The sequence below is a fragment of the Megalops cyprinoides genome, chromosome 14, assembly GCF_013368585.1.
Source record: "Megalops cyprinoides isolate fMegCyp1 chromosome 14, fMegCyp1.pri, whole genome shotgun sequence".
NCBI classification, from domain to species: Eukaryota; Metazoa; Chordata; class Actinopteri; order Elopiformes; family Megalopidae; genus Megalops; species Megalops cyprinoides.
This window is the reverse complement of record NC_050596.1, coordinates 23,218,608-23,246,052: the sequence shown is the minus strand read 5'-3', so window position 1 is coordinate 23,246,052 and position 27,445 is coordinate 23,218,608. Positions and strand designations below refer to the sequence as shown.

Genomic DNA, 27,445 nt, shown 5'->3' with positions numbered 1-27,445 from the left:
CCAAGACAGCTTTCAACTGCTTCTGCAACAAGTGTGATGCTCAGTGGCACTTAGCTGCACTGTACAAGTGGACATGATGGGCACTAAAGTTAAGTTAAAGAGTTAAGCTCACAGGCAGAGCTGTAATCCTTGCCTGGCAGCTCCCATTACTCACATGTCTCTGCATATCTTTACTGTCAAAGCAAATGCCATTCTTTACATGTGCATACTCACGCGCGCACACACGCACACACACACACACGCGCTGGTGGCCTTTCCACCAGCTTTATCAGGAGGCACAGGAAGAGTCCAGGGCTTACTAACGTGTGAGGAATGAGCTGTTGACCTCGCGCGCTGAGGCCCTGCTCGGTATAGGCTGTGCGAGGCTCAGACACACGGAGATGAGGCGGTGACGATGAGCAGGCCTGGGAGGGGGGTGAGGGCGGCAGAGCACGGGCCAGCCGTGTAGGAGAGCCTGCTCTCTGATGTAAGCTGCCAGTACTGCAGAGTGGATGACTCACCCACCCGAGGGGTATGGGCACAACTGCATGTGAGGGTGTGCGTATGTGCGTGTGTGTGTGTGTGTGTGTGTGTGTGTGTGTGTGTGTGTGTGTGTGTGTGTGTGTGTGTGTGTGTGTGTGTGCGTGCGCATATCGCTGGAGGAAAGGGGGGGGGGGCGTTCTCACCAACAGCACATGAGACAAAGGGACATTCTGTTCGTCACAACACATGTGGGGCTGATTGGCTCTGTGACACTGAGGAATACTTACTCTTGGTTTTTGCTGACAGCTGTGGGGATTAGAAAGGAATGCAAGATTACTGATTCCGCATTCATCTCATAAATATTTAATACACTATGTATAAGACATGAATTATGGTTTTTGCAATTATCCTCAAGACTGCATTAAAATTCATTTGACGTATTGCGATTCCAATCTCAACAATAGATACGCGCACATTTACATATGAATGCACTATTCCTTGACTACTGTTTATACACATATTTGAAAAAATGTACATCATCTGCACACCTTGTTCACAGTCTCTCTCCAAAGCCCTGTACACTTAACATAAATACACGTCTCAGACAGAGGTCTACGGTTGCAGTGACACATTTCTGCCTCTGAGGGGCGCTTTGAGGTGCACTCACCCCTGTTCTGCATGGTCCTCCTGGAGTAGCGTCGGCTGGGCCTCCTCTCAAAAGAGGCTGACCTCCGGGCCTTGTTAGCCTTCGTGGTCTGGTACTCAGTCTTTCCACTGTGGGACCAGAAGCAGATTCACATTTACATTTTTGTCATTTTAAACGGTTCTCTTATCCAGAGCTACTGACAACTTGTGAGCCCGTTTATATTAACATTTTTGACATCCAGCAGGCTCTCTTACCCCGAGTGACATATTAAGATGTGAGGACTGACACATTCAAATTTTTTGACACGTTGTTCAGATTCAAAGCCAGGGGTGTCAGCGAATTCAGTGACTTCCTGAAGGGCCACTTCCAGACTGATTTAGTTCAAACTACTCTTAATTTCTCAGCCCAATCATTTACTCAGACACACTTTACACTTTTGTACATGACAAGTCACATCTAAATGAATACTACATATCATAAGATATGTTTTGCTGTAGTGTACATCAAATAATATATTGGGTAAATGTATCCAGCTAATTTAGTAAAGGCACAAAATTAACCAGAAAAAATGGTTGTATAAATAATGACAATTTTGCCCTCATGAAATTGAGCTGGACATCACAGGTTGCTTCCACTATGCATGAAATGGCCAATATGGACCCAGACATATTCTGCAATAATAATTTTTTCACTTTACAGTGAAGGGTAGGACTCATCTCAACCACCACTAATGTGTAGCACCCATGTGGGTGATGCACCAGCAGCCATTTTGTACCAGGATGTTCACCAAGGTGCTACTCTTTGCGAGAAGATCTTTTTTGCCATGAGATTTAACAAGTCAAGTTTAACTTCTCATCCAAAGGACGACATCTCCTACACCACAACGTCCATATCACTGCACTGGGGCACTGGTTCCCTGTTTGGGCCACTACCTTCTGGCCCAACAACACCACTTCCAGTAGAAACTTGACTTTACCTCAGGTCACCTGTGCAAGTACTAATCAAATCCATTCTTATTTAGCTTCAGCCATAAGGCAGGAGAGAGTTGCATTGTGGTATGGCTGCCATCATCTCCAAACAGGCTGCATGACTTCACAGCTCTACAACGGTATCCAAAATGTCAATGGAGTTTCTCTATTTTAGCATGATCTTACATTACACCAATTACTTCACAGAATTACTCATCAATATCTCAAATCAGCGTGCAAAAATATATTCCGTTCACACAACTTAATGTGGCTGTTTATACAGCTGAGACAGACAGAGGTCCTCCACTTTTGCCGGTATTATGGTACTCCTTGTAGCTATGTTTAGTATTACCTGTTTCTAATGACCTTCTAACGCCTTTGAAGGTTTTCATTAGCAAGGAAGCAGGTACCTTTTCAGAAACACAACCTTGAACTTACATCTTCTACATGATGACACTGAGGAACCACTGGGGAAATAATAGTAAGAGGAAATGTCCCTGCACAGTGTCAGAGTGGACAGGCCGGCAGCTCCTGATAAGACTCCATTCCACAGTGGAGACACACACAGCAGACGTGGGCCGGTGCGGAGGTCACCGTTTTTCCACCGGCCACTGCGGTCACCACGTCATTCTGTCCAGCGACCCGTTCTGTTCTGACAAACCGCCTTCCCCCATGAACCGTGCCCCCCGCAAAAATGAGAGCTCTGAGGGGCCCCCCCTCCTGAGCTCCAGGGGTTGTGTGGACACAGAATTGACCCCTAGTGAACCCCCGGCCTCAGCCCCATTCAATGACAACACCCTACAAAAGTAAACAAGATGGTAGGAGAGCCAGAGAGGGCTGAGATAGCACTGCTAGGTCACTGCCAGGGCACTGCGGGAGGCCAGTATATCAGCTCTGTTTGGGACAGAGGACAGGGAATGAGGCAAGAAGACATTCCAAAAATACCTCCTCTCTTTCAGGGCAAATACTTACAGTGCATTCAGGAATGTACGACAGGAAATTATACGATAAACCCCTGTCTATACATGCAAAATTGATTTTTTTAGATGATGACATTGGACGATATTTCTGGGTTCTGCATATTTTCCACAATTATGAATGTCAAGGTTGATCTTCATGTTGTTCATGTCATTTATACATTTTGGCTTTATTGTTTAAAATACTATTTAATAATTATTTAATTACAAATCTCTCCTAAATCAGTCCTATGGTCTCAGTTTATGGTCATACAGTACTAACACTGAGCGAACACCAGTTTTTTACGCTATTACTGATATTATTACTGGATCTATTGCTGAGGGGACCATGAACCTGCTGCTGAGAAATGTCTTCTTGAAGGTCTTCTTGACTGCTGACCACTGCCCACCGAGATTGATATGAAGCAGCCTTAACTTAAACACAGCCTTAACTCATCAAGCCATAATGCAGACAGGTGAACTTACCAGAGTTATGGCATGACAGACTGCTGCCAGGCTACAGTCTGCGCTGAGGACCCACCTGTATCTGAAACGGGAGCCCATGCGGATGAAGCCGGAGCGGGTCGAGCCCTTCTGGACCGGGCCGCGCAGGCGGAAGAAAGCGTGGTGCTCCACCGCACACTTCCACAGGTGCTTGCAGGCCTTGGGGTGGTCCATACGGAACACGAATGTGTGCTCCTGCTCCTTCCCCTGCAAGACAATGGAGGCGGCCTTAGCTGAGGTGGACACAACCTCTACCCACAATGCACCTGGAGGAAACCGGTGCGACAGATGCAGAGGGAACACAAAGCGGGAGTATTCTGAAGAGAGGGACATTCTGTTCCTTCTGTTTATTGTTGGACCCCAACCTCTAAAATCTAAAACGACCAACACTTATGGCACCATCTACCTCAGCCGTTTTCCCCCCAGCTGGTTTCCGGGCTCATGGTGAACGCTCTTATCCCTCTTTTACAGAATTACTCCCATGAAGCAGGAGTGGAGATTGCGCTGCAGTTTCTGGTTTCTCATTAATCTAATTTCCATCAGCTCTCACTGAGGCAATAACATTCCTTCCTGTGCTCTAATCAGCTACGCGGCTTTGTGACTTCCATGGCATTACTCAAGTCTTTCAGGGGTTTAGCCCTCTGATCACATTGTTATTTCATTACATCTGGATATGAAATGACGTGGGCACCATGAAAAAGACTGTAAGGTGGCTCAAGATGTCTCCAGACGAAAACAGTGGAAAAGGAATGTGTTTGCGACAAGTGCAGTCTTGTGTTCTTGTTTACAGTAAGACTGGCTGTTCCCAGTACTACAGTTCTTTCTCAAAACCACCTGAGACACACACACACCCAGGCATGTCCTCACAACCCAAGTATGTGACCTCACAGACTCTCCTATCATGAAACACATTCCACATTTAACTAATCACCTGGCAAATGGGTTCAATGTATCCACAATTTATTCAATTTTATAAAAATGTGCGGTCAGTTCCAAAATATCCAAGCTATCTTCAAGAGAAGCCATGGCACAGACAGCTAATTCATTGAGAGAATTTTAAAGTTTACTTAACTTTTAATATTAAAAAGAAACAAGAAACCATCTACAGGACTTTTGGCTGTATTTACGCTGGCTATTTTAATGGTATCATTATCTTACAGCTGTCTCCGTTTGAAGACCTGGTCAGGGTTAGACCAACCCCTACTCCTATGGTCAACATGGAGAGATTGTGAAAAGTCTTTTGCATACACTTTTGACCCCTGGCAAACCGGACAATCCAAAGCTGTATAATCAGGGAGCTGGCTGCATTTCTTTAGCAGACATACTCATCTCATATCCAAGCATTTACATCAAGCCTAATGTTGTAAACCTCCATATCCCTTTTATTTAAAAAACCCACAAAAAAGGTTCTCATGATCTTTAAGCCATAAATCAGAACAGTCCGGCAAAAACAATCATGATTATACAATTAAAACACACTTTCTTTGCAACTTTGATCCACAGAGTGACAACTTTACAGGCAGCGGCGGCGCCACCACCCTACTCCCTCTACCTCCCTAGTAATGGCCAGCTCTCTTAGCACGTTAACAGCTCCCCTGCTTTATAGAGTGCTAAGTGCTACACATGCCAGGGATGCCTGCAGGAGGGAATGCAGAGACGTGTTTTATTAACTCTGCCTGGAGAGGGGCCAGCAGAATGAACTAGCCAGGAGCCTCAAACCCAGTGCATGCGCTCACATAGGCACACACACGCACACCACCGCTAATGATCAGCTTCCTGGGATGCAAATTACTGCCGTGCTGAATGTTTTCAGGAGCAACGTCCATTGTTGTTGTAGTTATGGGAACACCACACCTTTGTACTCAGTGACCTAGTGTGGACTTGGTGAATCCGTGCAATGAATCTGCATTTGTGAAATAGACATCGCTGGCTGATACTTCGACTTGTAAGCAGAGCGTGTCACTATAAACTAGACACGTTTCACATTGCCTCTCAGTACACCTCAACACAGATGAGCATGAACAACAAGCCACATTGTGACCTAATTGAAGGAGAGGGGCTGGACATTTGGACATGTCGATGCCCTGAGTAATTGGCCCGGGGTGGCAGGAGAGCACACTTTATGCTTTAAGACTGAAATTGCAGGGCAGAGAAGCATTACAGGATGAAACACTGAATGGGAAAAGGAAACATGGAGTAAAAACTGCCACAATTCTGCATGGCAACATCACAACAGAGCATTACAGAGCATGGTACAGAGGCATTGAACACAGCAACATGTTGTGAAGTATGAGAGAAGTATGGCAAGGTCAGGGGAAAAGCAAATACTTCTATAAAGCCTAACCCGCTCCCAGCTCCCATCTGCAACACTGATCTCTGATCAGTGATCAGTTAAAGAGTGCTTTGCAGGACATGCCAGGAACTGATCAGGAACCAGCTGCTGCAGAAAGTAGTATGTCTGAAATGCAAATGCCTGCTTTAGTCCTCAGTGGGACAGACCTGTGGAGTGTTTCCTGCTGGAATGAGACTGTGCGTGAGAGGGAGGCGACAGGGTCAAGCACACAGCATTACCTCTTCTGTCTCCTGCATTACCTGTTCATCATCCTCCACCACTACCAGGGTCAGCTTGTTCTTCTTGAAGTCCAGTCGGGTGATCTTGGGCCTGAGGAGGAAGAGTGAACACACACACACACACAAACACACACACACACACACACACAAAGGTACATGGACAAAGGGGGAGAAAAATATACCTGATTTTTACTTTGTCATACCTCTACACCACCACTATATGACTCATAATTACAAATTCTGAAATTATTCACCTATGTAGACAGCTATTCCATCACTGAGGTTTTCAACCCTGTTCCAAAAGTGAAGAGCTCCAAAAGGCTACAATGTCTGCATGTTTTTGCCTTACCGTGACTTTATTTTTAAATTTTTTTCTCCTTTATCCAGCCAAATTTTGGATTTGCCAGCTGGATGTGTTATCACCTCGCCGTGACAACCACTGTACTCATGCAGGAGTGCCAAGGTGCAGTGAATGCAGTCCTCCCACACACTCACACACCTAACAGTGACTATATTTCACACTGCAAGCTGCCCAATGCGCTAAAGTGAGCCAAGTGCCAAATGAAGGACGGGTTTTGGTTTTGCTGCTGTCATCCAAGCAACCTGCAGAGTCCTGATTCCTTAATACACAGAGGCACGCTGATGCAAACTGCAACTGATAGAGAACTTTGGCCATGGCGAAATGAGAGAGCGATGAAAACAGCAGGAGGGTCCCTTCCACAGGAAGTGCACACAACAGACAAAGCCCCTCACCAGAAGAAGAGGCCGATCTTGGTCTCCCCCTCAAATACCAGCACTCCTGTGGGGGTCAGGCCCAAACTGTACTCGTTCCCATCTCGAGCCTGTGCGGGGAGAAACAGCCCACACTGAACACCCAGCCAACACATACACACATTGCACTGCTGAGGATCAATTATATCGATCTATGCACCATGGTGAGACATGTTTGTTTAATGACCATTAGACATTCAAGCACTACATTACTGAGTACTGGCTTTAATCGATACCCCATACTATGGAGCATCCATTTTTTTACTCCTGTTCTACAGCCAACTTTGGGAATGCACATTCGAAAGCTCCCGTTATAATGAGGAAGAGAGAGACTTGGTCACGTTTATGGATTTTCATTGGATCTCACCAGCCTGACCGAAGCGGGTTCTTGTTCTGATGGGAGTGCAAAACACATCCTAGATATACAATACACTACTGAACAGACTTGCTCCAAACTCCACATTGCAATTCTTCCATTTATTAAGCATCAGGCCCACACACACTCACACCAGAATTACTTATGAAAGGTGGCTCAACTGATCCACAAATTTATATGAAATTTTATCATGGCAGACAATAGCAAGACCCTGTCTCTCACACTGCCCCCACTCTCACCTTAACCTTGTGCATGTCCACCCCGTACATCTCCAGCCACTTGGCCTTGTTCAGGTAGTTTATTTCAGCCTGTGCTGGCATCTGACCCCTGAGGAGACACACAAAACACAATGTTCTCACAATGCAAGTGTAACGTTGTGGAAGCATTAGTGACAGGTGACATTCTGAGAATGTTTGGCAGGCCTGGCGCCTGGAGGAAATACAGAGGGGTGCAGTTGCAATCCATGGGGGGGGCACAAAAGTCATCTCTCAAAAAAACGTAATAAATACTATGTGGACATCAGGATATAAGGAGACAACTGGGGGTGCACTGAGGTCCGTCTGGGGGGTGCACCCCTAAACGCCCCCATAGTGCCGGGCCTGATGTTTGGAATTAGCTGTGCTGAGGTGAGAGCAATCCAGGACTGGACGTAGAGAGGGAAGCTTGTTAAAAGATGAAGAGGTGCAGCTGAGTCTCACAGCAATCTCCCTCTGCAGGAGCGCACCAGGCCTCCTAGTGCAAAGCCAAATGAGAACCCAGTTGAAAAAGATTTATTGGCTTTATACTCCTCTCACTGAGCTGGTTAAAGGTCACCTGATTCAATAGTACAGGGCTGACAGCTGACAAAAGAGGAGTCTTCACAACTCTCCTTTTTATGTCTGAAAGGATCGTTTTTAACAACTTGCACATTTATAAGCCATCCGTCTACCCGGTCCCTGCAGAGGTGGAGTTTACTGAGGGGCTGAAACAGACTACATACGTTTAAAATTTCAAACTGAGACAGGACACCTGTGAGATAAACCCCTGGTCACTTGCCGACTCCACTGGTGTCACAGTCTGGCTTTGGTTTATGCTCTAACTGGGGTGAAAGGTTGACCTGCATACAATCTAAGTTGGCCAGGTATCGTTTGGAGCACCCTCTTGCACGTGTTAGACCTTAGCTTCTGACATTGACTGATGCTTCACTTGACTTCAAGGCCCTACTTTCATGTATTAATATTAGCCTTTTTTTAAATGCTGTAAAATACATCAAGGGAGGACACTCAAAAGGTGGATGTTCTATTGGTTCTGCCCTGAGCACTGATCCAGTATCAGTATCTACTTTTTACACAAACAGTTAGAATTGGGATGAATGTTTGAAAGGTGACCCTAAATCAGCTGTTGGGGACAGAGGGTTGCGTGCATGAAGTTCCCAGACTTTTAAGAATCGCATCTTCACCTGCACTCCTTCCATTTGTTGTAGACAGCTGCCTCCATTTCCTCCGTCTGATCGGGGATAAACCGAAACTCTGATACCAGGTCCAGAGCATGCTCTGCAGGATCGCAGTCACCCAGCTCAGCTGAAACACACAGATGGGCGTGGAGTAAGTCAGCACCAAACGTCCAATGCATTTTCCCAGACACCCAAAATGGTTCAATGTTGAGGACTTTGATGTTCCCAATAAAAGAGCAAAGGTGACATAAGGAACATTTAGGAATCCCCTCAGTGAGTTATGGAGATTCTTGTCTGGTGACCCTTGATCTATCTTTTTTGGTCTGGTCTCTTACAAAGGTCTGGTCTCTTACTACCTTATCTGATCAAAAAAATACAATTAACACGCTAAATCAACGATTCCAACAGGACTGCCATATTCAAATGTCAACCAATATACACATACAGAAAAATGTGGATTAATTTGTCAATTTGTTTACATTTTCATTACAATAACATGAATATCTCCACTCAACAATCCCACACCAACGCCAAAATGTTGTGTAGGGTCCATTTAATAAAACAAACAGGTAAGGAGCAGGATTCATAACCAAAAGGTTGCTGGTTTGATTCCCCACTGGGGTACTGCTATTGCACCCTTGGGCAATGTACTTAATCCAGACTTCCCTCAGTAAATATCCAGCTATATGTAAGTCGCTCTGGATAAGATCACCTGCTAAATGCCAATAATATAATGTAATTTATTGAATTGGAAGACAAATCTATTTCAATAGTGAAGCAGAGGCAGGAAGTCAAACCCTTCCTTTGGTAAAGCAGAGGTAAAAAGTTTCATGTTTATCTTTGGGAAAAGAAAAGCTGCTTTTATTTATCTGCCATGTGGTCCAGTCTGCGTTTTCGGCGAGGGTAAGATGATACTGTGAGCTGGGCCGAGACTGTGGCGAGGAGATGTCAGAGGGTGTCGGTGACTAAGCAGATAAGGCTCACCTCTGGGTCAACAGATCAAATCCTGCCCCGGGGATTATCTAGCCCCCGTCAATCTGCTGGAGGGCTCTACTGAGCGTGCTCCGCTCACTGTCCGCGTCACACACTGTTTCCTGTACTCCCTTTAGACCCCAGCCTAGAGCTGTTCGGAATCACAATAAGGACTGCTGTTCTATCCATTAACCTGACTCTGAAAGTAAAAAAACTGGAGAACCTGAGACCTAAATATGAGCCTACCACATACATGTTTACCTTTAAAATAAATACATGCAAACAGTATGGATGTAACGCTCTCATTCCGAAGAGAAAGTTCTGCCCACTGAAAGCAGTGGTTTGCTGTGAGAGACGGACTGTGTCAGGCCTGCTTCTTGTGGATGATTTAAACAGCGACTCAGAGGGAGGGAGGCAGGGCTGGATTAGGGAGCCTGCCCTGAGGTCTGGGCTCTAATGAGCTGGCATGCACACCAAAGAGAAGCGGAGGATTCTGGGAAATCCTACTCCCTTCTCCATTCAGAATGCGCTGGAAGAGGAGACTGGGCTTTTGTGCAGCCTGCATACGTGAGCTCGTCCTCACAGAGGACACACATTAAGCCTGTCATGACAAGTACTGCAGCATGATGGCACTGGCTGAGGTCATCATTTGCTTACGACATCAGGACTAGTTTCAGTCTGTGTTTGGGGCATTTTGCATTATTTCTCATACTTGTGCCCAAATAAGCCAGGACCCGAAGACATGGGGGCTACTTAGCTGCTGTGCTGGTTGCTACGGATGCTCTCCCCCCCCCCCCATACCCCCCCGCCCCCGAAGTTCCTGACAGCCCAAAATGAGGACAGGGAAATTCAATTCTTCACAGTCTAGGGGATTACTGGGCCCTGGGTGACCCTTTGACAATTCAAAGGGATTATTTACCCTTTTACTGTGTGTGTGTGTGTGTGTGTTTGTGTGTGTGTGTGTGTTTTGGGGGGGGACAGGACTTACCCTGCAACGAGAAGGCTGCCAGTTCCACTGCTGTGTCAAATGGGCATTCCAACCTGTATTAAAGAGAGAGAGACGGCAGTAATTCATGCTGCACTTTAGAGCAGCAGCAACGCTACGCTTCCTCCTGGCCAGCCTGAATCGATTAGTCCACTGACAGAGAGAAATAAGCTGGGAATTATGGGAAATGGGGAGTCTTTACACTCTGGTCTGTGCTTGATAGCTGAGCTCAAAGGCTCTGTGAGAGTATTGCATTCTGTGTAAGTACGATGATAAAGGATGAGGAAACACACTCTGAAAACACAGCTTACAAATTGATGTTGCTTGTATGGAAATGTGATCAAGTCAAATTAGTAAATTCAGTACTTAGGTCATTAGTTATTTACTTAGCAAACAACCCTTAATTAGGGTGATATACAATGCTTATGTTTTTTTTCCAAATTGTCCTTTTAAATGTCTGAATAGTCAATAGTATAAGTGATGTTAAATGCCGCTCTGAGGTAACAACCTATAACCTGATTAAAAGCCCCTATTCTCACACCACTATGATACAGTGCCATCTGGAGGATTGGAGGTACTACTGCATCTCTCTGTGTTTGAGTAAAACATGGTTTCCTGTCCTGCAGTGCACAAGGACAGCTGGAGGACTGGGAAGGTTTCAGTGTATACTTCTGTCATTTGTGCCCGTGCCACGCAACCCTTCCTAGCTGCCCCCAGATTTGCAGATGCTGGTCAACACAGGATTTCACCACCTGAAACAGCATATGCCTCTACCTCCGCACACCACATCCCTCTGATGCCACACCCCTCTGATTGGATTACTTTCCCACGCTAATCCCTAAGCATGGGAAAATTGATAGTAATATTTTTAAAACCTACTTAGGGATGCAAACAAATAATTCCATCCCAGACTTATTAAGTATGGTTAAGCTGCTTAAAAGGACCCTCTTAATTCCATACCTTTGACAATGGAAACTATGGAAACTTCAACCTCTCATATATATATATATATATATATATATAAAAAACAGCAACAGTGTTTTCAGAACTACTAAGTACAGTAAAATATAAACTGCGGTAGAGGACTATAAAGGGTTACTTACTTTCCACTGAGAATATCCTGCTTTAGCTGTAACACGAAAAGATATCTGGAAGGGGAATAAACATTAATTAGTATACATGTCATTGGTATAAACTGTTCATATATGATGCAGGCTGAGAATGTCTCAATTCAATCCAACGCTTCTATCCATTTAATAAGACTACTCCCCGTTTGTTCAACAACAGAAAGAGAATCATAGAGTAGAGCAGTGTGAAAACAGCGAAGGCAAGGTTCTTTCTGCAAGCACATGGCACTCACCTGGTCAGTTCCTCATGCAGATTGTTGGGCTCAGATGAATAGAACTTGACCCTCATGTGGAGGCAGTAGGGGGGGCCAACTGCAGAGAAATATTGAGGAGGATTACTGACCAAGCAGTGGTTCAAGGCATGTAACCAGATGTCTGCAAGTTCCATTCTTAATTGAGCACTGCCATTGTGCCCTTGAGAGAGGTACTTAAACTGAAACTGCATCAAGCCGAACAGACATGGCGTGAAGAAATATCAGCCTGAAGAAGTGTCTCTGGCAGGCAAATAAAGCAAGAAAGTAGCATATGATGTAGGCTGAAAGAGAGCAATGTGTATAGTACAGTTCATCAACCCTCTGGTAGTGTATCAGTCAACCGTAAGGCTGCATCACACACACTGCACACCAGTTAAAAAAACACAATGACAAATGTATACTCTGGCATTCCCCTCAAATACATCAGTAGTGTTTAACCAACAAATGATACAACTGCAAGAAATTAAGAAAAAAAAAACTGACTCAAAGCACTTACTTTTGACTTGCTTTTTGATGCTCTTTGTAATGTCCAGCCAATGCTGCAATCAAAGATTGAGACCAAAATAGAATGTGTTAAAAATACAAAAATGTAACGTTTAAAATTTATATGTAAGGTCCACACAATGACATACATAGCCAAGCAGAGCTTTATGCACTTTGTCTGATCATTTATCAAGACTTTCTGTAACTTCCACAGGGACAATAATTAAATATGGACAGTTAATGTTAAGCCAATTCACCTGACCAAAGAAAACATTTCAGGGAACCTACTGAACCTGTTCTCTGGAAAAAGACCAATCCCAGACTGTGTTCAATCAATGTACATATCAATCTGGATCAATAGCACTCCATGTTCACTCAACACACATATCAAACTGAATCAATACCATACCATGTTCACACAAAATACACACCAAATTGGGTCAATATCGCATTGTGTTCATTCAGCAGACACATTAAACACAGGTTTTTCATCAGTTTTAAGCTACCTGAAGGAAAAAGGTGGAAAGCATTTGACAATTAAACTCAAAAGAAAAGAAAACATCTGGGTGACCACAGTAAGAACACAACATATATGTGGTCTTTGTGAGGCCGACTGATAGATGCTCATAACATACAAACCTTTTTCTGGGGAAAAAACAAAATTCCCGGGTACTCTATAAAGGCACACTGCATTTGTTCTGACTCCAAAAACACAGAACATTACAACTATATGTTGTACACATAACTAAATTCATGGGAAAAAATAAATAGATTTCAGTTGAAGAATCTCTGCTGTCAATACTGTACACTGAGGAAATGACCAAAGCAAAGTGCAAACCAAGTCTCCATCTCGAGTACACACCAGAAAGTTCTTTTCTCTCCATGCTTGGCCGGGAGGCCAGGGTTGGTGAGGCATGAACAATATGGGGGGGGGGGGGGGGGGAGGGGTGCTGCTGCTCCGATAGAGGAGCCTGAATGTTTCAGCTGCAGCCTGTTTTCTCTCCTCTCCCCCACATTCCTCTCTCTGGCCCTCCCTCACTCTTCACCCCATTACATTCGCAGGAGCTTAGCTACAGCGGTGAGAGAGGGCTGCTGCCGGGGCAGGAGCCCTCAGCCCAAACGGGGGCCGGCTCACTCAGCATCACCTGGAGCGGTCGCCTCTGGGGCGCGTTGCCCGGGCGAGAAGCTGTACGTCTGAGGCGCTGACGGCAGATGAAGTTCTGCTTTTAGTCAAGTCATGTTCATATAATATGCAGCTCTGGTCTTCATCTCCCATCAGGACTGTGGCTGTGCATGTGTGCCTGCTGAACTTCCCACCCCCTGGTGAACCAGCCTTTCTGACAGAGTGATCCTGAAGAGGTAGCTCACCACCCTCCTTTGTGGGAACCACCACAGCTGGGAATCTGCTGGCAAATTTCCCCCAACACGCAAGGCCAGATTGGAACCAGGGGCCTCCAGTTGGGTACACATACCGTACCAAAAGGTTTCATTTTTATCTTATTTTTCAAAGTTAATTCTGATGGTCAGCTCTGTGTACAACCTTGCTGATACAGTTCCAATACGCTATCAAAAAGAACATGACGTCAGTAAGCATATGCTGGTATACAGAAGCTATATGCTGGTTTAAACAGACAAGCACACAGAAAGCCTAACAATCCTACTCCCACTCTGAATGATGGTTTAAAGGGCGATTACAGAGTGCTGCTCCTGGTTTTGATGTTCCTCCGGATGTTCTAGCTACTCCCAACCTTGTGAGAGAACGTCCAATCAATCATACCTTAAGTCGCACTGATAAAGATGCTCACCAGCGTGGGATGAGGATACTAGGAATTCACTTGATCTCCCTCCACAACACGACCTCAGCAGAACCAGCTTGGGGAGACCCAATCATAGAGCAAGAGAAAGACCGACACGCAATCCCCATTTTGCTGTTGTAGTAGGCACACAGGATGCGCCACTCATTAGGTCTTACCGGCACTTGCGCAGAGTCCATGAACCTCAGTCCGAAGTAGTCCTTCTCTATGATGTCCAGGTGATACATGATCTGGTCAAAGAGCTCCTCCCCTTTGGCTTTTTTCTGTTTGAGGCACAGGAGAGATGTGCATCAGCTGCAGATACCCCATGGAAGACCCACCTGTATACACGTGCATCAGATGGAGGATAGGTCGTTGCATTGTGGGTTTCAGGATGTTGTACAGATTATTTTCTAAAGGTCTGAACCCTGTGAGGATGCTTACATTAATGACATTAATTGCATACAACAGCCTGTGGCTTGAAGACTGTAGATATAGCTCCAGCCATAGGTTTCAGCCATGCCTGGAAGCCGGGCTTCTCTCCATCTCTCAAAAGCCTGATGCTAATACAGTAAGTTATGACTGTGGAGATTACAAACAAATGAGATGTGTTTTCAGGAATTCACCTATATATGAACTGGCTTCTACTAGACCACCACAGCTTTCCAGACACTGAAGGGAACCAAAAAAAAAAAAAAAAAAAAATCAAAGACAAAAGTTTCCGGTCTGTCTTTGGGTCTCTCTGTCTTTCATAGGTACACCATAAGTGATAGGGAATTCACAGGGAGTCACACCAACACAGAAACACAGTCCACTAAAAAGGTCTCCCTAAACTGGGATGGGCATTGGCTGAGCATTCAAATGCAAAACTCCAGTCCAAATCACCCCCTGCAAAGACGTCTTCATTCACTTGTATTTCCAGACAGGGAAATTAATACAAATGACTTTACCGAAAGTCCATCAACTGATTTTCATGAATATTGATGACATTAAGAGTAATAACAAAAGATTCAATTATAAATTCAACATTAGAGGGGTCTTCAACAAAACCTGTATTAGTTCATGAGAGAGTCTGACATTTTAGGGAAAGGACAACACTTCTGTCATTGCTATTCTCACGTCAGTACAGTATTGTATTCACCAAAATGCAGATACACATTTCAGGAAGCTAAAAAAAAACAAAACCAAAGCTGCAAAACTGCTTTGGCAAAGTTGTTTTTCCGTTTGCATAAAAACCCAGTCTGTTCGGACTGGATATGAGCTTACAGAGATGCGCTAGTACTGTATATGAAATGCATGTAATTACACACGAGAGGACAGTAGGAATGATTAATCTTGTTTCTATCAGAACCCTCTTGAAGTCATGTCTTTTTCTTAATGCTTTTTCCTTCAAACCCACTTGCTACTGATTGGTTTCCAATGTTATATTGATGGGAAAACATGATATGAAAATATCAGAGTTGCCAGTTATGGCTTTGTTTTTACATTTAGGCATGGATTTTCAAAATTAACAGTGTTGTGAAGTAACCCTACATAAAGTAAACTAACAGTGGTCAGCAGGCGTGTCACAACTGCTGAAAAAAAAATGCCTGCTTGTCCACTCAACTCAAAATCAACAATGCACACCTTAGAATAAGGTCATCTTTGAAGGCAGAACTGTGATGACATCTCCAGCAGAATCAGTGACCTAAGCTATCACCACCCAGCAATATGTTCTTGCTAAGATTAGACTGCTGAGGCTACCACTGTCCTGCTGGCTCCATTACTGATTACACTTCCTCAGATTATTCTGGACAATCCAAAGATGGATAAGACAATAAACACACCAATGAACACAGTGGTGAATCAGGTTTGTTTAAATGTATATTACAGCATTGTTTTTATATTCCCAATGCTTAACACATACATGTATATTGGAACACAATAAAAGACAGACCAGAGACCAGTAATTAGTACAAGGCGAGGCTGATGAAAAACTAAGAAGGGAACAGGTCAGATAACAGCTTGCAACACCATCATCACCACACTGTGCGTACCCAGCAAAGCTGGTGCATGCTTAAGAAAATCGCATGAAATAATTTTGAGAACCAATTTTCATGCTACTCTACGCAAAGCAAAATAATCAACAACAAAAAAAAACAAAACGCTGCTCAAACCTCCCTCTCTTGCTTGAGCTACTTTGATTTGAAGCAGACCTTTTTAGAACTAACAACCAAAGCAAATTCTTTTGAGGGTAGCCAAAAGCTCCAAACACACACCCCCTCTCCGCTTCCAAGTGCACTGTACCATCCTGCGTGTGTCTCGGACAAGACCAGCCTCTTACACAACACGCCAACTTTGAGACAGCAGGAAGGACAGCTCCGAGGGTCACCATGGTGACCGAGAGTAGGCCTCAGCAACTCATTCACGTGATTCCTAACACGGCTTGACTTCATTCCGGAGGGCTGCTCTGCCTCGTCGAATATGAGTGTGCACTGGCCTATCAAACAAAGGAATTAACCCCTTCCACCCAAACACATGACAAAGCACACAACAGTTAGGATTACAACCAGATGGGCTGCATGGCTTTGACTGATTGCAAATGTGCATTAGGTGGTTTACAAAGAAAAAAAAACTTCAGTGCAAGTCAACTGTCTAAAAGAGCCACGAAATGACAATGTAAACTGTAAAAAATTGAACACATGGGCCCATTGGCCGCTTTTTGCTGATAATTTTGTACTTCTGTAGTTCATACTATAGTTCAACTGGCTCAGTAACTTTAGATGGCATTGCATCATTGTGTTGGCACCAGCGTTTCCTTTTTTGTAATTCCATATTTTTTTTGTATTCAAGACAGGACTCTTTCTACGGAGGCCTGCGTATCAGCTGGGCCGTTTTCTAGAAAACAAAAGAAGCACGCACACAATGTGTTGCCGACAGTGATATATTGCCTTTGAGAGGCTTTTCATAGAGCAGATGTCAACGTGTTGCCATTTCAAGCTGGGGCATACGTGCCATTAGCATTCCCCTGCAGGACGCCACCACAGAAATATGGAAATAAATGTGGAAACGGAGATTTGCCAAAGTTCACAGGCTGCATGGAACAACAGCCATCTTGGCATTGGTGCACTGGACACATACTACTGCTTTACCACCTGCTGCTAAGACTGGATACCAGTAGCAAGTACAATTTTGCCAAGATTTTGCATTGCAGAGTGCTGAAGGAAATCTTAAAACACTTACCATGCTCCAAGTAAATCATCTTATTTTAGAATACTGTGCATCTACGAGGTATTTTAAGACTCCAAATTATTTTTGCAATAGCTGCATTTACATCTTACGAGTTATATCTTGTTTTCCCCCCTCTGTTCGTGGCAAAGTTTATACTCTGGTGATAAAACTTTTATTCTGAGACGAGTGACCATTAATCAGTCAATGCAACAAAAACACGGCTTCTAAATGACTCCCGTTGTTCCGTGACTGAATTCACACTCACTATCTGCTTCTGTGTGGAAATAAAGCCACGGAAAGCACCAACTCTGAGCAATACGTCATCCCTCTCCACAAGGCAAGGGCTGTAGCGAGGAGCACCATTACCATACCAAAACTGCGACAAACAGAAACATTTATTTTGCGGGGCGAGGACGTGGGGAGAGAGGGGGCGGGCACTGCCCCTCGGCAGCCCCGGAGCGCACGCCGCCGGCCGCTCACGCAGGCCTCTCCAGTTGGCACGGCACAGAGGGGCGTCCGGCTGGGCTGCGAGAATGCACACAAAGGGCCCATTGTGCGCTCCAGTGAACCCCAGCCCTTGGACCCGCATTGTTCACCAGGGGTTTCCAGCCCGGCGGGCCAGCTATCTGCCTTCAGAGCAGTTACATTCCTTCGGCCGCTCCCTGTCTGAAAGTCGTGAGGAGGGGGGGCGAGTAGGAGGTGGGGGGTGAGCAGGAGTGAGGTACAACCCTCGCTGCTCCTGCTGAATGCTAATGTCTCCTTCATATGGACTGGACTGTCCTTGAGTATCAGAGTGTGGGAGCCTGCTTGTGCACAAGGATTCAAGTACCTGCCCCCACAAAGATCTGATTAAAGATCAGCTTACCCACCTGTGATCTTAACCATTACGCCTTTTGTGTAAAAGGTAGACGCTGATCAAAGATCAGTGGTTGGGGACAGAATCTTTCTACACTTTTTGCAGAGCATGTCACAAGTGCAGCCCTTCTGTGGTGACTGGGATTTGAGATCAGCATTTTTCTCACAAGTGAAAGCAGGGGCTGTTTTGTAACATAGCTTTCCAGTCAACACTTGGAACCATGTTGTATGCTTGCTCTGTTCTGGGTAAATGGAGGCTGAGAAGGGAGATGGGAACATTTTCTCTTTCCAACTACAAAAGGACAAGTGGCGTCATAAATTATCAGGAACACAGGGTCTAGCAGACCACATTTACATACTTGAGACTTCTGAACATGAACTATGAAAAAATTCTTCTCTACATGTCATTCACACGTAAATCTTAGCATTAAACTCACATTTGCAATCACGTATTTGGAACAGATACAAACTGGAAGGATACAAACTGTTATGCCCAAAACACACTGATCTTACCCCATGATGAGAACTCCGCTTAGAGCTTAGCGATAATTTTTACCGCGATCCCCATGAAATGAGTTGAAAAAGTCGTGACATCCACTTGGAAAGAAACTGCCCTCCTATGACACCAACAACCCACTATCTAGTTAAAACAAAGCTGTAGGACTGAGGTATGGCTATGGAACAGTCTATTTGGTGGGGCCACAGAAAGTTGAGCTAGAGCTATCAGTGTCATTCATGAGCACCACATATAAACTTTAATCGAAGAAGCGAGCAATTTCGCATATCTAACGATAAATTTGTCCTACCACTTTGATGTTATCAAAGAGAGTTCGCTCAGTCCACCCTGAAATGTTCTGGGAACTATTTGTCAACACACCTTTATCTTGACTTAGCTGGGAGTTCAGCCTGTCCCAAGCGTCAGGGCTTCTCATTTGTGAACTGATCAGACAGAATTTCTAAATAAACGTCCCTTTTACATGAGAACATCCTGTGCCACCCATAAATTCATGTTGATAAGGATCTTAAAACCCTTGAAATTCTGTTACAGTGAAACAAATGTGCACATTGCTTGCATGCAGAGATTGTGCACTTGCTCTAGGATAAACCTGAACCAGCAAATGCCTTAATGGCATATACTGTATATACATTAAAAACAACAACAACAAAAACTCATTTCACTAAAGACTAAATCAGCTCTCGCCAGCTGCCATGGGGCAAGGCAGGTAGGAGGAATTCCACCCTAACATCATACCTGTGGATCATATCCGCTACTTCTAATACATTAGAGACATCTTCAGTTCAACACATAAAACTAATTAAAATGTTGGTTTAGCACCTTCACAAGACAGTGTGTGAATTATAATTATTTATGTGATCAACGTGAGTAAGTGGAGTTTTACTGCACCTCTTTCACATGTTTTCAGTTGTCTTTGCTTGTTAACTAACTAACATTATGCTAGTTATCTACTATGTTAGCTGTTACAGCCCCTCACCTGTTGCTGAAAAGGAGAGTGTTATCAGGCACTCTGTCTCTCAAATGCAATTGCTATAGTTGGCCTTCTGCCACATCAGGGGATGTTTGAGGTGCGATGGAGAAAAAGTTAGCAAAAATATATGTCTCTTCTTGTAAGTCTTGGCAGAGATTGTGACACGCTCCCTGGCTGTTCAGCAAACATGACGAATGCAGAGGTGGGTAATTCATTAAGTGTGTGGGTGTGTGTGTGCATGTAAAAACATTCTTTTGGAGCAGAGTAGAGGGCTGAGTTAAATAATTTCCTTTTTATTCACAATCTATTAGGTTCCGGGGGATTTTTTTGTTGTTGTTGCTAATTTCCTGTACTGAAACATTGCTTTTGTTGGGGCTTTTCGGTTGTTTGTCAAGATAACATTCAAATGCTCCATTTCAAAAATCATAAATTTGTTCCACTTCAGCCTACTGGTCAGTGTGCAAACTCTTCAACAACCTCAGATAATTACTAATACTTTTTAAACTACAAACAAAACATTTACTTTTAAAATAAGCTGGCTTTTTACACAATCTTCAACCAATTCTGTTACTGAAATGAAGCTGAAGACCAGCAAACAAGCTGGAATAGTCTGCAAGGCAACAGAAATCTATCTATTGAGTTTCCACACCAACAAGCCATTTTCACTGGGTTGACTAAAAAAAAGAAAAGAAAAAAAAAAAGATGGTTGCATTCCATTAAAGTCAATGGTGTTTCCCACACTGCCCCTACCACTGCCACGTGGCTCTTCCTTACTACACTCCTACGCTGCACGCTCCCACCCAGGTTTGGGTTGATGATTTCTAAGCTGCTAAATTTAGAGATAGGCCATTAGCTTCATGAATGCAACACTGACCCACCCCCAAACTTACTCACTTTTACATGATTTTGATATGAACACACTATGCAAAAATTACATTACATGCAATGATAACAAATAATAGTTATCATTAACACACAAAACAGGCAAACTAAGGTTTAGGAACAGTGTTACAACCTGTACCAATGAGCTGCCAAAGTGTGAGAGAAAGCCGCTTGTAACCTAGGCGCTGCTGTGGAGGGTGTCCACATCAAAGGGCTCTGCAGCCTGTACTGTCACATGTATCCCCAGAACAGCAACACAGAGCCTTCCTGGCCCTGTAACGCCAAACTGTACGGATGCACACAACATTTATACTTTTATCAGTGAAGAAACATGAAGCATTATGGGACTTTGTGAAAATGGATTATTCACATTCAGCCTGTTTTTACATTGTGACAATTCTTGTTTTGGTGAGCCAAATATGATGTTTAATGCCCTAGATAGTTGCCAGCTTGCTACATATTATTTGAAACCAGCTAGTTAGCCAGTTATAGATAAACTGCTATCTATAACTTTGCCAGCTTCCTTGCTAACAATGCTAGACTCAACAATGCTACACATACACTGTGCATGTGATCTTTGTTCATACACTTAGCAATGCTAGTTTACAGACAGAAACCGCATATTGAGTAAAGTAAAAGCTGATGCACAGTCAAAATAGCTTTTAAAATGGATAAAACATGCTAATGCATGTTTTATTGCATGTCTCAATTACAGACTTGTTCTGCCATATGATTTCCCTTTTTATCTTCCAGTTTTTAATGTTTTGTATATTATCTGATTTTCCCAACATCTCGGGCTTTCAGCAGGTGCGATGGCTGTGTAACATCGATGCTCCAGCGGGAACTGGCCCAGTGTCACAGGCTGATGAAGGGAACGCATTAACATGAGCCTAGACTGAGTCATCCACTATTGGCTCCATTCACAGGTCATGTGATCAGGTGTGCTGCTGAAGGATCATGGTATTACCACTGATCAGCACGGAGCGACAACGCGGCACGAACCTCTCATCTGCCTTGGTCAACACCGCCCTTTTCTTTTGTTGACCGAGGCTAGGGAATTGAGGAAGGCCCACGCTGTTATTCATTAAACAGACGGAACGTACCGGCCTCCTCCTCCGCTAACAAAAACAACAGGGATGGCTCTGTGACCCAGCAACCTCCTGATAAAACCATGCTCAAGACAATGAGTGTGATGTCTCATTAATTACAGGTTGTGTAACTGCTCTGACATAACCTCTGACATGATAACCATTTTAGTGGTGTCCTGGCAGGGGAAAAAAAAATCATCTGACACTTTCCCCTCTCCCTTTTAGCACTGCCAACCAGCTAGGTGTGATACTGACCTTGCTTCGTGGTTTCAACTCTACGAGACAGAAATCCATTCAGATACCTCCATGGCCAGCCCATGAAGCCTTCCTAAAAACTGCATTAGCTACGGAATGTAGCATGGAGAAGATAGGCCAATTACAGCTACTGCAAACACAATGCAGCCAAACCCTTGGTTTGGCCGACATATCGTGCGGCATACCCAGCTCCACTTCAGCACACCCAAACGGCTTGGCTCACGGAGTTACCGAGCATCTGCTCTCTCTGACCTCTTGGACAGAGACGAGGGATCGTATGGTGAACGTATAGACCATAGCAGCAGGGTGACCACTGCACGTTAGCGAGCCTTACCGGTAGGTCCACGCTGACATCGGTGCCGTCCAGCAGGGACACCCGGCAGGTGATGATGGACTTGGCGTCGCCGGCAGCAGGGATGTGTGTGGAGGCTCTCTGGGCTTCCCGGAGGCGGGCCTTCTCCGAGTGCTTGCGCATGGACCGGCGGCCCAGCGTCCGCCGAAGGAAACTCAGCATGGCTGCGGCCTAGCGAGGCCTACCTGCACGAGAGCACGGCAGCACTTCAGGGCACGCTGAGGCTTTAGCCTGCAGCTGACCACCAAACACACAGGCCAACAGTCAACCTGGCCTCAGCTTTACACAGAAGCTAACTAAATATAACACCAGCCAATACATTGAAAACACATTTTCAAAACACCTGGTAAAACCAGTACCTTGTACATGGTGTATCACAAACACATACTTGACACCTGTTCCCTTCATCCCCTTGTTTTTTGTTTAAACTGTCCAGTAATTGTTAGAGGTCCAAAATAACAAAGTTGGCGCTTATTTATGAAGACTAACCTCTAAATAAATATATTTGAAGACTTGTTCATGACAATTACATTTTACTAGCTACTGTTCAAGTGTACGGAACAAAGTTGAAGATTATAACTCATAGACTGAATCTGTGTTATTAGTGTTAAATAGGTCATAAGGCACCCTTAGTTAGGACACTGCCCACTGCCATTCTCCTGCTACAGCTGATCTAGGATTAGTATACTCAACTCTAATCCTAACCTCAACCACTATGTGAAAAAACACAGACTGACCCAGGATCAGTAATGGGGGCCAGACTATCAACACCCAACACTGACGAAAACTCTCGTAGGCTGGATGTGGCCTTAGTAGACTATACGGTGGAGATCCAGTTAAACCAAGACTGAAACTCTTGCAGGCCCCGCAGAGTGAAAAATAGTAACACCAACTCGTATAACCGCAACTGGGCACAATGATGTTCGCTCTAAACGTTCCTAGGCAAAGTCATCTTCAGCAGGTGTTACTGCGCATAACATCTCGCTAGAAATCGTGCGGAGCAAAACAATTTTTAAGTCTTATCTGTTTTCATGATGGGGTTAGCAATATGTTATCCAAATCCACATGATACCATCGTGAGTAGGAAAAGGGAATTTTTACAATGTAATAATCACCATCGTTATCATTTACAAAAATGCTAACTTAAATGTCATAAAATCCCCGTCAGTTGATATAAATCTTTTTGTCCAAATGTTGCTACAAAACGCACCAATGGTATGGTATATTGATTCGGGCTGTTGTTGGGCCACTAAACACAGTTAACTATGCGTGCATTACTTCGTTTTTATCCGTTTTAGACCAATTTATGACATTTTCCTACCTCTTCTATTCACACAATGTTGCTCTGTTTGAGACGTTAACAATTTGTTACTGGTCATTTATTCATAACCCACATTTCTGGCGGGGTAATTAACCCTAACTACCCTAAAGTTAATACATTGTTTCTTACTCAATACGTTTTTTTTTCCAATTTATTTTAGCCATTTGCCAACCAAAGAAAAAATAAACTAAGCAACCTTCCATCAAAAGTGAAACATTACATTGTTTTCAAAAATGTCCCTACAACAAAGGCGCTCGTTAACGTCTTCATCGCACATGACGGCAACAGGTTTACCTCTTTCGTGATGCTGAAGCAACAGATGAAAGTACTCCGACATACACCGAGCGGGGCTGTCGGCTGCGATCGCCACTTGTAGATCCCAACTCCCGAGACAAAGCCGTCCTCAAAAGGGGGAACAACCGACTACCCGATACTTCATGCACGCAACCGTGTATAAACAACATTTAGGAAACAAGCAGGTGAAACATGTCCCCCGTTTCGATCTGTCCAATACGAAAATCGGTCCAGGCGAATAGGGGGAATCTTGGAGGCTTCAAAGGAGACAGAATTCCTTGCAGGAAATGACGTTTCCATTAACTCTCAACACAAACTGGATTTGCATTTAAAGGGACACCGTCCAAGGCGCTGTTTCCCTATCCGCTAATCTTCCGCCAGGAATGTGCCTTATCACGAACAACTGTGTGGTCTTATCGAAGAAAAATACTGGCCACTCAGTGTCATGTTTTAAAATAACTGCTTGACTTTCACATCCTTTTTAAAGAAGTTAGTTTATGTGTGGTTACTAATTGATCAGACATTTGTTATTTAATTAGAATAAAATTACAAGCTAAATATCACCAACATGGAAGCGACGTGTTAATACGCTACCTTAATAACCATTTATACCACGTTAGTCTTACACTGAAATGCATCTTTTGCACAGGCCAAGCAAACGAGACCGAAGAAAGTAGGCCTGTATTAGATCTTATTTCGGTGCCATCGGGGAGGTCGATTTTTTGGTGAGTGCATCTCTAGATGGACGATTTACTTGACAGCGTTTATCTTGTCCGGATGGATGTCACCGTGATATGGAAAAGTCTTACATCAACGTCTATATTGAATTTCTCCGAAAATAACAAGCACTTAAAAAAACAGACATACATTTTATTACAGTTAAACGAACTATTCGAGTTGGAATGGTTAAGGCGTGCGTTTTTAAGAGATCAAGGAAGTCAAAATCGAATGAAACCGTTACATTCCAGTCGTCACCTGAGTTGATTTCAAGAATATAAACCATCCCAATTGTACCAAGGATCTTTTCTGCTTAGCTTAAAGGGTTTGTGACAGGTGACGAGTTTCTATCTTATCAACCGATCCTGGATCTGAATTCAAATGTAACACTAAGTAATTGGGGTTAGAATTGGAATGCGCAAGCTGATCTTAGACATGTTGTCAAGACCTTAAAGTACCCAAAGGGCTGCGATGACACCGATAACTGCAATGCAAGCTGCAGACTTCTGATGAAGGCCCCAGACAAACTACATCTTCTTACTTGCCATGTAACCCAAACAAGTTTAAAACCCCAAGACTACCTGAGAACCACACAATCTAGTGAGATGGTGAACTGAGGCATGCCATTTTTACCGTTTACTAGTTTAATGCATAGCTCACAGTTACCTTAAACAACTTGTTATTCTGTCATTTGTCACTTTTTAACACCGGGTGGTGCACTATTGCCCAACAACAAAACTCCACTGGACAACAGCACCACCCCCTGGTCATTCCAGTGCTGCACACCAGGGGTGACTTCTGAGGGAAAATGACTGCTGAGCACTTGTGCTGATGCTGTGGAAAGGTGAAGTCTGTAATCAGACTGGCTGATGAATGATGTCTCTGGACTTCACTTCCTGCCTGCACATCTGCAAAACTTTGTGTGACATGTTGCCAGTTGAAGCAGGCAGCTCTTGTCCTGGCAGGCCTCATATGCTTTAAGGATTTTAAGCTGTTTAAACCCTTAATCACACATTTGAATCCATGCTCATGCTCATCTGACCCCAGTGAGCATGTGCCAATGGTAGTTAGTGTTGCTTTTCGTACACAATGTGAAATCTTCGCTTATTGGTCAAGACACTCCATATGAAATGTATGGGCCAATCACAATCAAATCACTGCTGCATGCAGAGGACCTTTGTTTAACTAGCTACCTGTAATAGAGGCGGTAACTGTCATGTGTTACCATTGTCTGTTTTAGCAATCTGTGTTTATTGTGGTGGGCAAGAGCATTTTAAATGGGATAAAATAAGTCAAAGACTGACACTGGTGATAATGTGTCAAAGGACAATCTGCTGTACTTAAAGGAATAGGGTGGCGTACCCATGCCTGTTGAACACTAACAGTCAGCCTCAGATATCATGGGTGTGTGGAGAGACCAAATTCCATGGACCTGTTTGATTAATCGAGTCATGGGATTTTGAACGTAACCTCGTCCATCTGCACTGAAATACAGACGAAGTGCAAAGACAGCAATACCATTAACAGAGTGAAAGGAACCCCCCTCGAATCAAAACAGTGCCTGAATACACGAGGCCAGGCGCAAACACCTGCAGAGGTTTTGCTGAATTTCAGGGGTGTGCAGCGTTCTGTCACTCCGAGGAAGTGCGCCTCGAGGCCTTTGAGCTGGGAGTCCAGAGGATCACACACTAAGAAGGTGAGGCAGAAGTGACAAGGGCCCAGTGCCACATCAACTAGGTTCATTTTAATGGTCAAGTAAGAGTCTATTGTACAGCAATTTACAAATATTTTCTGGTGCTTTTTTTTTTTTTTTTTTTAAATATTCACCGCAACCCATTTTTACTTTGCATGGTTCACCCAGACAGAAAAAAAGCTGTCTGCCTCTAAAAACAGAAATCACACTCACTTAAAAAGACCGCTGAATGAAAACCTTGACATACCATATTTGTTCACAGATATTAGGGAAAAAAATGTTACAACAAAAAGTATAGGAAGAAATCATTTAAACCGACAAATTAGCGTACTTCAATCTTTAAGCAGAAAAAAGACTTTACAGAACATTGGCACTACACTGACATAATATTGCTCTTATTTACAATAAAAACACATTTTAGGTCATTCCACAGTGCATGACAAGTCCCAACCTAGAAGCAAATCTTAGATTTGGACTGAGGTCTGTGAAATGACCCTTTCAACCTGCACTGACACACTCGCACAGAACTGTGTGTACTGTATATTTATATATCTATGGAAGTGTTACAAACTATTGTTCTTTTTACAAGTGGTATGAAAAAATATTGTTCCTCGAAAGCCAACAGTCGAGATTCTCTAACCCCCTTTGCGCTTCTAATATCTGAAAGATTGATACATTCATTTTTTTTGTACAGTATGACACTAAATAACATTTGTATATCTTTCTATAGTCTGTTAATAATATACAGCTTCCCAACAATGGTTTAATTATGAGCAGCCACTTATATAGTCTAGCTATTTATATCAATTGTGCAGATCGAAGAAAGTACTTTTGAGCAACTCATTCTATTTAACATACCATGGAGAGAAAGGACCACATTCATGATCATTCAAACAAAATACTTAATTCTGTAAAAAAGCTAAAATTTTGATCAAGGACAGGCCTGTACTTGCATGTCTCAGCATTGCATACTCTGATCATATTCTTGAAC

General features: G+C 43.8%; 1 protein-coding gene across 1 annotated transcript in view; it reads right to left on the bottom strand.

Annotated features, from left to right (window-relative positions):
• The window catches only part of epb41l5 (erythrocyte membrane protein band 4.1 like 5), a 41,250-nt gene extending 16,935 nt beyond the window's left edge, over positions 1–24,315 (bottom strand). The window contains exons 1-14 of the mRNA XM_036544969.1: positions 24,045–24,315; positions 22,412–22,614; positions 14,480–14,584; positions 12,521–12,563; positions 12,004–12,082; positions 11,747–11,791; positions 10,647–10,699; positions 8,693–8,813; positions 7,494–7,581; positions 6,861–6,949; positions 6,108–6,198; positions 3,574–3,743; positions 1,130–1,236; positions 750–768 (exon numbers count right to left, since the gene is read on the bottom strand). Coding sequence (XP_036400862.1) covers positions 750–768; positions 1,130–1,236; positions 3,574–3,743; positions 6,108–6,198; positions 6,861–6,949; positions 7,494–7,581; positions 8,693–8,813; positions 10,647–10,699; positions 11,747–11,791; positions 12,004–12,082; positions 12,521–12,563; positions 14,480–14,584; positions 22,412–22,591 — 1,190 coding nt within the window. The 5' untranslated portion in view covers positions 22,592–22,614; positions 24,045–24,315. The remainder of the gene's footprint in view (positions 1–749; positions 769–1,129; positions 1,237–3,573; positions 3,744–6,107; positions 6,199–6,860; positions 6,950–7,493; positions 7,582–8,692; positions 8,814–10,646; positions 10,700–11,746; positions 11,792–12,003; positions 12,083–12,520; positions 12,564–14,479; positions 14,585–22,411; positions 22,615–24,044) is intronic.
• Between the last annotated feature and the right edge of the window lie 3,130 nt (positions 24,316–27,445).